The sequence below is a fragment of the Triturus cristatus genome, chromosome 10, assembly GCF_964204655.1.
Source record: "Triturus cristatus chromosome 10, aTriCri1.1, whole genome shotgun sequence".
NCBI lineage: Eukaryota > Metazoa > Chordata > Amphibia > Caudata > Salamandridae > Triturus > Triturus cristatus.
This window is the reverse complement of record NC_140593.1, coordinates 203,997,694-204,009,729: the sequence shown is the minus strand read 5'-3', so window position 1 is coordinate 204,009,729 and position 12,036 is coordinate 203,997,694. Positions and strand designations below refer to the sequence as shown.

The 12,036-nt window shown below is 40.6% G+C and overlaps 1 protein-coding gene across 2 annotated transcripts in view; it reads right to left on the bottom strand.

The window, feature by feature from the left end:
* Positions 1-12,036, bottom strand: part of DGKB (diacylglycerol kinase beta) — a 1,940,047-nt gene that overhangs the window by 1,125,662 nt on the left and 802,349 nt on the right. For both annotated transcript variants that reach the window (XM_085630814.1, XM_085630813.1), the window contains one exon: positions 5,183-5,257. In XM_085630814.1, the coding sequence (XP_085486940.1) occupies positions 5,183-5,257 (75 nt within the window). The remainder of the gene's footprint in view (positions 1-5,182; positions 5,258-12,036) is intronic.

The following is a 12,036-nucleotide window of genomic DNA, read 5'->3' as shown; positions in this document are numbered from 1 at the left end:
GTTCATGTTGCATTTTGGGGCCTTTCTTTCAACGGGCACTAGGCCTATGCACAAAAGTGGCATACCATTTTTATCAGGAGACTTGGGGGAATGCTAAGTGATAGGAAATGTGTGGTGTTCCATGGATTCCAGAACTTTCCATCACAGAAATATGAGGAAAATGTGTTGTTTTAGTCAAAGTTTGATATTTGCAAGGGTTTCTGGGTAGGAAATCCTGTGCAAGCTACACTAGTCACCCCACCTTTGATCCCCCCGGGTGCCTAGTTTTAAAAAATGTGTAGGTTTGCCAGATTTCCCTAGGTCCCTGCTGAGCTGGGGCACAAACTCCACAGCTACCCATATTTCCATTATAAAAGAAAGTAATCTTTCAGTGGAAAATATGATGTGTCATGTTGCGTTTTGTGCCCTTTCGTGTCATGGGCACTATGGATACCCACACAAGGTACATATAATTTTTATCAAGAGACTTGAAGGAATGGTGAGTGATTGAAAATGTGTGGCTCCCCACAGATTCCAGATGTTTTTCTCACAGAAATGTGAGGAAAATATGTGTGTTTTAGGTGAAGCTTTAGGTTTGTAAGGGCTTCTGGATAGGAAAACCTGCTGAGAGCCACACAAGTCACCCCACCATAGATTTCCCTAGGTGTCTAGTTGTCAGAAATGTACAGGTTGGTAGGTTTCTCTAAGTACCAACTGTGCTAAGGTCCAAGAATCCACATCTACCAACATTGCAAAAAGAGGGGCAGTTTTGAGTGGAAAATGTGATTACTCCATGTTGCGATTTCGCTCCTTTCTTGTTGCGGAAACTTTGCCTATCCACAGACATGTGGTACCATTTTAATTGGGAGGTTTATGACAACACAGAATAGTAGAACATGTTATTACCAATTGCATTTTCCTGTATTTGTGCCCTTTAAATGTGAGAAAATCCATCTAAATCACATGCTAGTATGGGTACCATCAAATTCAGAGATTTGCAAATAGCCACTACTCCTAAAATCTATATCTGGTGGCCATTTCAGGAATGCACATTTTTCCTCGATGCCCATTTTTTAATTTTTTATATTTTACCATGTGAATTGCTCTATAGCCAGTACACAATTAAAAACATGTTAAGGTGCAGCTCAATTATTGGCTCTGTGTACCTCGGGTATTTGGAAAACCTACCAGCCCAATGTATCCCCACAACCATAAGGGTCGAGCAGATGTAATGGTTATCTTGCTTTTGTAAATCGGCCCTTGTTACAAGAAGTTACAAATAAAAACGTGGTCACAAATGGACATTCTTTCCTATTCATTTTCAATATATTTTTTTATTTTAACAGTTAGGTTCTTTAGGAAAAGTTTAAGGACCCACGCAAATGACGCCTTGCTGAATTCAGCTTTTTAATTACATTTCAGAAATCTATAGCTGTCAAGGATCACCCATGTCTGTTATAGCTGTTTCAACCACAAACTGAACATAGGTTAAAAGCATAAACATTTAATAAAAAGGGCCACATTTTAAAAAAAAGGCCAAAACTGTGGTAAAAAAGTAAGTTTTTTGATTCAGCTCTGCATATTCATGAAAGCTAAAAAGTTGGTGCCTTTAGCACAGCAAACCTTTGGTTGATGCCATTTTTAGAGAAAAAACAGGCACTTTTCAAAGCTCTTTTTTTCCTATTTTTCCACAAAAAATTACATTTTGGTATATTTTGGCTTTATCCATAGTCTCCTCCATGGGTATCAACAAACCCTAGATACCTTTAGAATCCCCAGAATTTTGGGAAAACAAGAAAGCAAAATTTGCCTGTTTACCATATGTGCGTAAAAAGGTATGGCGGCCTGAGCGCACAATACCAATAGTAGTCAAAAAAAGGGCTTAGCATTCTAGGGCGAAAAGGCCTAGAAGTGAAAGGGTTAAAAAAGTGTAATGCGGAATGATTGCTAGTTGAGAAAATATATATTTTTTAGCTTACTGTGTTACTCAGGTGTTCTCTGTTACCCCTTTTAATTCACTCAAATGGTGCCATTGTATATTTTACCTCAATAGAACAAAGAAGTTTACTCACATCTCATTGCCGTTTTTTTTTTAAATCATACAAAAAATGCCTTTGTTCATTCATTTATCATGTACAACTATTTAGCCACTTATTTTGATGATTGTTAAGGCTGCACCTTTTTCACACAACCAGCTTAGTTGCGCAAGTGTTACTTATTTTTAACATGTATTTTTTGCGATAGTTTGTAGATCACTTCCCTATACCATATACCATATACACTTCTTCTGTATAGGGTATTTATACAGATAGCACAGTATAAAGTGTTCAAATACTATACAACATGTGCGCCACATGCAACATAAGAGAATGTGTCAGCCCTGGACAAAGGCATCAGAGAAGCATGACTGAAATTTGGCCTATTTAAAACACTCCACGAGTGGTATTGGACTCCACATAAACTAGTAAGGGCTGGCCTCCTACCTTACTCGAACTGCTGGGGATGTGCCATCACCCAATGCAACCCTACTCATATCCTATGTGTCTGCCCTTCAATCCAACCCCTCTGGACATATGTAGGGGATATTCTGGGATGTCCATGCCTCCTCAGCCACCCCTCACTCCCCCATTATCCTCTTCATCACCTTGTAGGCTCGCCTGAGCTATCATGATCACAGCACCACCTCCTGCACACAGCTCTGTCCTCAGCCAAGCTTTGCATTTTTCGTCGAGTGCTTGCCAATTCCTCCCTCTCAAAAAGCCTGGATGGTGGCAGTGATACAGACTTCTTCCTTAAGAACGCATCATATATGTCATGCAAGACCAGACCGAGGTGTTCAGCCAGACATGGATGCCTTTCCTCCAGCATACCCCTCAAAGCTAACCACATCACTACTGACCCGTTCTGGCCTCCCCCTCCCAACCCCCCACACGCCTCCACTGAGCACAGGGGATGGTCTAGCAGCCGGCATAGCAATCAAGGGCCCCTGCCTTCACACCTTCTTTTTGCTCCCTCTTACCAACCACCCCCTCCCTCCCACCTTCCCTCCCCTCTCCATCCCCGCTCCCTTCCTCCCCACCCTCCCTCACCTACCCCATGCTGTTCTCCTATCCCTTTAACACCTTCCTTTCTCCTCCTTACCATCAGGCATGAAGACAAATGGATCTCCCTCCCACTGGCAGAGGCCCCTAATGCCATACATCTGCGCACTGAACACACTACCACCTCAGGGTCATAGGACGACCCTTACCCCTCCCATCCTCCTTCTCCACACACACCCTAACACCCCTCCTCATTCCTCTCCCCCTCCTACCCTCCTCCAGCAGCTGCATTCTTTCATATGGCTTGGAACGCGTGATATACCATGCAAACTCCAGATACACGTCCCTTTCTCTTTCTCTTTCCCCTTCTCCCCTCTTCTTAGCAAGACATTTTAATAAGGGTCACAACACTGTCATTGCTGGATAAGTGCTAATACACAATGTACCGTGATTCACGGCAGAGGCCCATGATACAACAATGGGACGTAAGACCGGATGACAGCTATTCATTACTTTCCCACACCCTCCCCCTTACACCCTAGCTGCTCTCTCTTCCCCTCCTACTCTCCCCCCTACTCTCCCCCCGCTGCGCTACTCCCCACCCTTCCTCCCTCTTCTCCCACCTGTTTCTTTATATTGCATTATTCAATTTTGTTATTGAATTTGGGATTTTCCCTGTATTTGAAACCCTGTTGCACGCCTCAATTGCAATATTAACAAATGATGACAAAAGAAAATAATGGAATGTGTCCATTTGGTCTGATAGCGACCTCCTCAATTACTAGGGATATGATTTAGGGCAGATGCAGCCATGTGTCCCAGACCACAGCAAAGTAAGATGTTCTTTGTTCTTTTTTTAAACTAATTATTGCTGACTTCTCTCCTTATTAACCCAGAAACTATTACATCAGATAAGTCAACAATGCAATTGCGGGTGCAATTTACAAATGGACTTACGTGTAGTAAGGTTTTGAGTTCAGAGTCTCTGCACTGCACACTGCACAAGTTTGGAGATCTTGCACCTGCAACGTTACTACACATGTCTCTTTGTGAATTCGGTCTTGGTTTCTTATTAACAGCACAGACTTTATCCTACGCTTTTGAATCTACTACTGCAACATCGCACTGCACTGTCTTCGTATTTGAAAAGGTCCTCACTTTTGCTTTTCTACCACAGCATTCTGATAAAGTTAGAGATCACTGAGCAGTCAATTCCATGGGCAAAATCTGTAAAATGCTTTATGGCACTCTTGTCTCTGCGGAACTCGCAAAACTGAAGGACTGTGAATGGAAACAAATTTTAGACTATTTCATATGAATTAAAAGGAAGATTAACAACTTTCCCTCTGTTCTTTCTCTATACGTTATTAATTTTAGCATTAGAGGATCAAAGTATTATCTTCATGAACACACCTCCATTGTAAAGATAGAATGATGAAAGACCTTTATTTGGTCTCATTCATCTGCAGCCTAATGTTTCTGCCTAGGATTATGAGAGTGACACCAGAGTCAATACCATCTTCTCATTAAGAAGTATAGTAGGAAATGTTGATAATATGATGTTCCCGTATTCAATTATTACTTCTCTTGACTTTTACCAGGGCTGTTTTAGGTGTAGTTTAAGTCATTGAAGCCTATTTTTTCTTTGTTGTTCAGAGGTAGCCTGTAACATACTAGGTCATTGCATTGTCTATAAATGTCAATAGTGCAGAAGTTAATGATGCCATTTGCTGTCCCTAATTATTTCAGTGCTGTATAGATGATTCCAATAGTGACGTCATTGACTTGCGTTTGTAATTTCATATAAAATGACACTGTAGGATGTGGAGAAGTAAGACATGTTTTTTCACTATTACATTTATTCAGAATTTCCAAGTTTTTGCATTTTTGTTATTATCTTGATGGTAGGGAAAAAACTAATGCCTTGTGTCCTGCTTGTAGGTGTGACCATTGTTTAAAGCTTACTGCTGCTCTTTTTCAGTATATATATCCACAGTTTCCTTTGAAGTTATGTGTCAATTAACTAATGATAACATTCATTTTTCAATCATGTTTGAGAACTAAGGACGTTTTAATCTTCTTGCTATGCCATCATACCTCAATCCCATGTCCATTGCATTATCTATTGTGGTTATGCTGAAGATTCTTAAAACTTCACTTACCCTGGCATTGGTCCAATCCCTGACAGTCCATACACTTGCCGAGGATTTAATAGATATTGGAACTTTCTGTATATTCTACAAAGGTGAAAAAGAAGTGGAGAAATATTATATTTAGATTTAGGGATTACGATTATAACAAAAGAGCAAACATGATTCCAAATACAAAATCTTAATAAACTACACCAACACAATATTGTTGTTGTTGTTAATAATATTTGCCCTAATGACCTTTATTAAACCCTATCCTCACTGCAAGATTATAAAATGCCTACTTCTGTTATTAGCAATAAAAGTATGGAATTGTCGGATTCACTGTATTCGGTCTTTATTGAAAAGTCAGAGATAATCATAATAGCATATTCCCAAAATGCAATAAAATCAGGAGGCAAATAAAAATTAACAGTTTATATGTTTCTGATAAAATACAACTGATTTAGGAAAATTTTAAAACTATAGCATACATTATCATTTGATAGAAATTGCACTCAAAAAACAAAAAGCTACTCTCCATTGTTGTTACCTATATTCCCATAAGAGAGGCAGGAAAAATGAGATCTAAAAACACCATAAAATTTGCCGAAAAAGTAAAATGTACGTTTACTGTCCAAATAAAACAGTAAACTCATATGTTTCAGATAATATACAGTTGACTTAAGAAAACATCCCACTATATAACATACATGCTCAATTGATAATAATTGCAAAAAAATAAGATCTACTCTTTAGTGTTTAAATCTATATTCCCTTAAAAGAGACAGCTGAAAATGAGATCTAAAAACACCAAAAGATTTGCAGGAAAACATAAGATATAGCGTTGATTGGTCAAAGAAGCCATCACATGGACATAGACTATGTTTTATATTTACAAATTGTCCCAAGGGGAAACAAAAAAGATGACTAATTGTATCCACTCTAAACTTCAATAACAGAGCCCACTCCCAACTGCTGCATACTAACGGCCTGATTTAGATTTCGGTAGACGGGTTACTCAGTCACAATGGTGACGAATATCTTGTCAGCCGAAATATAAATCCCATAGGATAATATAGTCATGAGTCCAGATTCAGCTCCAGGCCAAACATTGCATTCTAACACTGCATATTGGAATACCAGTGGCTTTCTATGTTCATCATTTTCCCTTAATATTCGTCAGTGATCCAAAATAAATGCTTTACAACCACCTTATCCTTTTTACATATTGTTGTTGGATGTTCAAATAAACAGAGACTTCCTAATTCCCCAAACATCTGCCTATTATATGCAATCCAAAGTATTTTCAGACCATGCTTACTTCCCAAACAATCTTTAAATAAGGGCTGGTTAGGGTAGGCTGTGGCTATTCCAAATTGAAATCCACCCCAAAATAAGGCACTATTTAATATCATTCTCAGTATGGAATTATTAATTTTCATCTTGTATTATATTTAGTTAGCGCAAAAAAAACATGATCAGAAAAATATATACCTTCAAAACAGTATTCACATATCGGAGAATAAAAAAAAAAATAATAATTCTGTAGTAAAATATATCAGTCTTGCTGTGGGCTAAAAGCAGACTACTAAAGGTACAAAAAACAATCTAAAAATAAATTGAAAATGTAAACTTCTTTATAGGTCTCACTTGGTCCGTGTATGCAATGCTATTTCTATGATATGGGCTTTAAGCACCACCCATCTTTTTAATTGGTTCCTTCTACTGTCTGAATTCGTTGTAATACCTTGTCTAGAAAAAATACGTTTTTTTCTAGAAACCCCTCACCCACCGGGGTTTGCCCCTAGGTGGCATGCTTCATTATTGGGGTTCCTCTCAATCCTCTACGGATTGAGGCATGCTGCGACTTGCGAATTACGTAGGAGCACTTTTAATTGTAGACTATGTGTGGTGCAGTGATGTAGAGTCGAAAGGGGAAGAAAATTAAAAAATACCTAACTAGTTGGCCACTCTTTTATTCCCGACCCAAATTGGTATGGTTAAAAATCCGGGGTCGTTTACTGAGAAGAAACCTGACCTTAATGAGCCTAGTAATGTGTTTTTGTCAAAATGTTTCAAGCTGTTCTCCTAAAAGCTCTTCATCAGTACTCCATGGGGTCCCGCCCCGTGTGTACCACTCCTAGTGAATCCTGTAATAAGGACACAAACCATGCACACCTAATGCAGACTGTATACATAAGGTTCTAGTGATTAATCTGTGTCAGTACTTAGAAAGAAAAAATATATATTAAAAACAGTGACCTGTCAGCCGTGTCCTGTTAGGTCGCATTAGCATGATTGTGCATGCAGCTATCAAAATATCCCACCCGTATATGTTGGGTGCTCATATGGTCTTTCCTAGGTGCTCACATAGTGTGCTATGAACATGCCACACACTGTAATGGGTGACACCACTCGTAAAATAGCACTGGTGAAACAAGAAACCACGTGGCAGTAAACATAAAACATAGAAAAGATAATCCATGTGACGTACTTCTGTAGATGCTATATTATTGCATCATGGTCAAAGCCAGGGCTATAGGTTCTTGTAGTCACACTCTAAAAGAGGGAGGGGGAAAAAGGTCTATATATCATGTACTCTTGTTGCTGATTAACAGGTGGGTAGCGTACTCCATCTGTAGGAAAAAAGAAGCCTCCTGCCACTTACTTTGTCAAAGACGCCTTTGGTAGAGTAACCTACTTCTCTCCATGGAGACCACATACTAGCTGGTGCATGAGCCATTTCCATTTAAAACGCCCTTTCTTAACCATGCGGCGGGAAAAAAACACCCTCTCATTCTGCTTCGTAGTACTAGACCACTCGGTTAGTTCAAAATGGCAGCCATTGCCGGAGTAGTGGCAACGCCATGTTGGGAGAGTTCCCATCCAGTAAAACATCAAGTTACGGGGAATGTATCAGGAAAGGAGTTGATATTAAAATGTTTCACGTAATACAAATGGAATCAAGCGATATACATACTGAAACATTGGTAATTACACAGGTATAGTATTCTGCCGTTTCCCTGCCCAGAAAAGAAGTCCTTCTCAGGGGTGGGTAGATGTAATGGCTACTACCTAAGTGTGATATTACTTCAACCAGGCTACTCACTTATAATGTAGAGTGGATGCTGCCTGTGTTTGATAGTTTTATTCTTATTACTGCATGCATGTACCTGTGGACACAGAGGACAGTATTATACGATACATATTTCAAAATAATGGCTGCTTCGTGGGTTCTTTTTAACTACTGAGATGTCCCATTATCGGACAGATGTTATCTGAAGGATCTCTCAATGATGCATTCCCAGTGAATAGTAACGCACTCTTATCACGCTCATCTGTGTCATTGTTAAACCGATGTATATTAGAATCTTTCAATGATACATTCCCGGTGTTATCCCGTATTACTAATCATGTGTAAGCAGAAGGTCACTGTTAAAAAGTGTCTAGTCTCTATAACACAATATTTTGGTGTGGGACTCCTTCATAGTTATTGTTAGATGGGTCTCAAACTATTATGTCCTCATGTGATCGTGTACTCTAAAAAACCTGGGTGTTATACTTAGTTACAGTGACTCCTAAAGATGTCTACACTAGTCTCAATGTTGTACAATTCCAGTGTAAGAGGTCCTACGGGATATTGTCATTAAGTCCCACAGTGTCAGTGTGGAATTTGTACACCCACCGCTGTTCTTTTTCCAGACGTCTGTCTTCCAGATTATCACCATAATACAGGTGTTCAAGGACAGCCCACTTTAAATCATCAGGTAGGTGTTTCTGTTCCGTGTAATGTGAGGACATTTTTGTAGTGATGCGCTGACACCGATCTTTACTGTGGTGTTCGTACACTCTGATGCTTATTTTTCTTGTGGTCATACCCACATAATGTAGGCTGCAGGGGCAAGTGATGAGATATACCACTCCTGCTGTGTTACAGTTTGTTAGCTTTCGCAACTCACAATTTATTCCATTATTGAAGGACACTTTTTTGGTGGAGGTGGTAAGGTGGCAAACACTTATTCCTGCAGGGATAATGGCCCGTAGGTGGTGTAGCTGGCATAGTTTGGTTCCTTTCTCTGTTGGTTCTTGATTTTGGGCGTGTATGTACCAAAATGTCTCTCGAGTTCCTCCCCCTTCTGTTGGAGAACATTGGTTTTGGGATATTAAGTTGCCCACAGTTCAAAATACGCCAATGTTTTCCAATGATTTTGGTGACTCGATCAAAGGCTACGTTAAAGGTAGTTATGCAAATTGGTCTCTTGTCTTCAACAGTGTTCTGTTTTTGGCAAGTTTCCAGCTGAGAATCTCTGTGTATTCACTGCTCGTTTCTTTGCTTTAGACACCAACATTTTTGAGTAGTTCCTTGCGAGGTTATGAACTCATCTGCTCTGGACTCGTCTCCTTCCCAAATCAGCAGAATGTCATCTATATACCTTTTCCATAGTGTGATGTGTTGGAGGTAAGGGTTGATGTCTGCCAGGATCTTATGTTTCTCTAGATAGTGTACGTATAATTCCGCCACACTAGGGGCAAAAGTACTGCCCATGCCAGTTCCGTGTTGTGGCGGAACAAGATATCTTCGAAGCAAAAGAAATTCTCCATTAGAGCCTATTTGACACATTCTAACACCAGGTGTCTAGGTGTATGGTAGGTCCCGTTTACTTCATACAGGACTTCTTCAATGGAAGGCTTGTGTACAAACTTTTAACGTCCAACCCTATGAGGATGCTGGTGACAGGTTTGAACTGTAGGTTCTTAAGAAGACACAGGACTGCCTTAGTGTCCTGTAGGTATGTGTCTGTTCCTTGTGTTAGAGGATGTAAAAAGGTGTCAGCAAATTTTGAAAGAGGTTCCAGTATTGAACCTATGCCGGATACAATCGGCTGCCCAGGTGGATTTTCCAAAGATTTTTGTATTTTGGGTAGGTGTGGGCGGAATTTGCGAAAATCACTTTTGCAAACTATCGCGAAAATGTTAAAAATCTCATTAAACACGCGGAAATATCGCGAAGACGCAGAAGTTTTTTTCCCGCCCGTTCACGGTATTTTCTGCGTGATCGCGGCTCGCCAACTTACCCATGCGGTCGTTCACTGGCGCGAGATCTCAATCATCTCATACTCTCGCGGTGCATGATCGCGAGAAGAAAGACGTGATCGCGCGACGAATGACGTGATCGCGCGACAAATGACGTAAATGTGGGCGTGAACTGTCGCGAGACAGCGCAAATGGCTACCAACAATCCAACACCTCGTGGAGAACGCGACCGGATCGGGAAAACTTGTCGGTGAACGCAGGGATTTAGGTAAGGCGATAGCACGCACGCGAGGATGTATTTTTTTACAGCGTGAGCAAGAAAAAAAAGTCACAGTAAGAGGCAGATCGCGGAAATTTTGACATTTTCGCGCTCTCTACTGAACGCAAAAATTTCAAAATATCGCAATTTCCGCGAGCGGAACAGAATTTTAGCCCAGGCCTAATTTTAGGTATTGTGTAGAAATAGGGGGTCACCGGGTGAGTGTTAATCAGGGAATCCCCTTCTTTCTTAGTGGTCCAATCATGTAATATCACCTCCTTCACCATACTGGTGATCCGTATCCTTAGGCATATTGTGGGATTGTCTCTGATGTGTTGGCAATTCCTCTCCTCTTCCAGTAGTAGCATGCACTCACTGCAATAGGCTTCCGTAGTTTGTAGGACAATGGCGTGACAACTACCACATCCTTGTCGTTTACAAGTTGTTGGATGGCTGACTGTTCTTCTTAGCTTGTATTATGGAAGATTTTAATGGTCCTCGGAATGATCTCCCCTATTTCTTTCAGAATCGCTTTTTCAAAAGCTAGGAGTTCCATGGGTAATGTGGCCGATGGTGGAGTGAAATTCGATTTCAGGTGTGGTCCTGTGTCACTGCACTGGTTTCAATTGCTGGTTTGCTGGCAAAAAAGACCTGTAGTTTAATTCTGTGTATGAATTCGCTGATCTCGCAGCTTAATTGGAATTTATCCAGACTAGGTGTAGTGACGGATCCTAGGCCTTTTTCCAGCACTTTGAGTTGGGTTGATGATAGAGTCTTGTCTGTCAAATTGACTACTAGCCTGGGCGGTTGCTGGCTCCCAGTCGGTCTCGGTCATGTTCCTCGTCATCCTTGTGAGTTCTAGTGGGTTCGGCCACTGCACTTGTTGTCCTTTCTTCATCCGTCCTCTTTGGGCTCCTTTGCCTCTCCCTAAAAAAGGAGTCGATGATCCTGTGTATTCAGGTTGTTGGACTGAATTCCAGTAGGCGTATGGCTGTTATTGGAATTATAGTTGTCCATTAGAAGAAATGGGGTCCTGGATAAGGTGGGAGTCATTGGAAGGGAGGCAACCCTCACCCTTGTCCTCCTTGATGTCCCATCAGTCTTGTGTAGTTTCGCTGATTTCTGAAAGTGCCTCTCCTATTGTTGCCAGTATCTGAACTGTCAGAACCAGTGTCTGATCCATCAGTGTCCGTATTGTATCCGCGGTTTCTACCTGTTGGATTGTAGTCTTCTTGTATGTAGGGGTAGACTTGTTCATGCGTGAAATTCCTTGAGTCATTCTTGAATTTCTTGTCTTTCAGGGTTACCTCAAACTAGTGCATTGGTTTATTCAGCTCCTCAAGTCTCTTTTTAGGTTCTGTTACTGACTGAAATGACTTTAGGCGAACCTTTATAGTGTGAATCTCATCCTTCATTTCTTTGAAAGCTGTGCTGCCGTCTTAATAATGAGGACCAACCAGTCTCTAGTACAATGCCACGAGATTAGGGACTAATCCTTCTTGAATGTTTTATCTTTTAGGTAAATGAAAGGTTAATTGCGTACAATCAGACCACGGGGTGCTGCATTTACTCTCAGGTACTTAGTCATCAT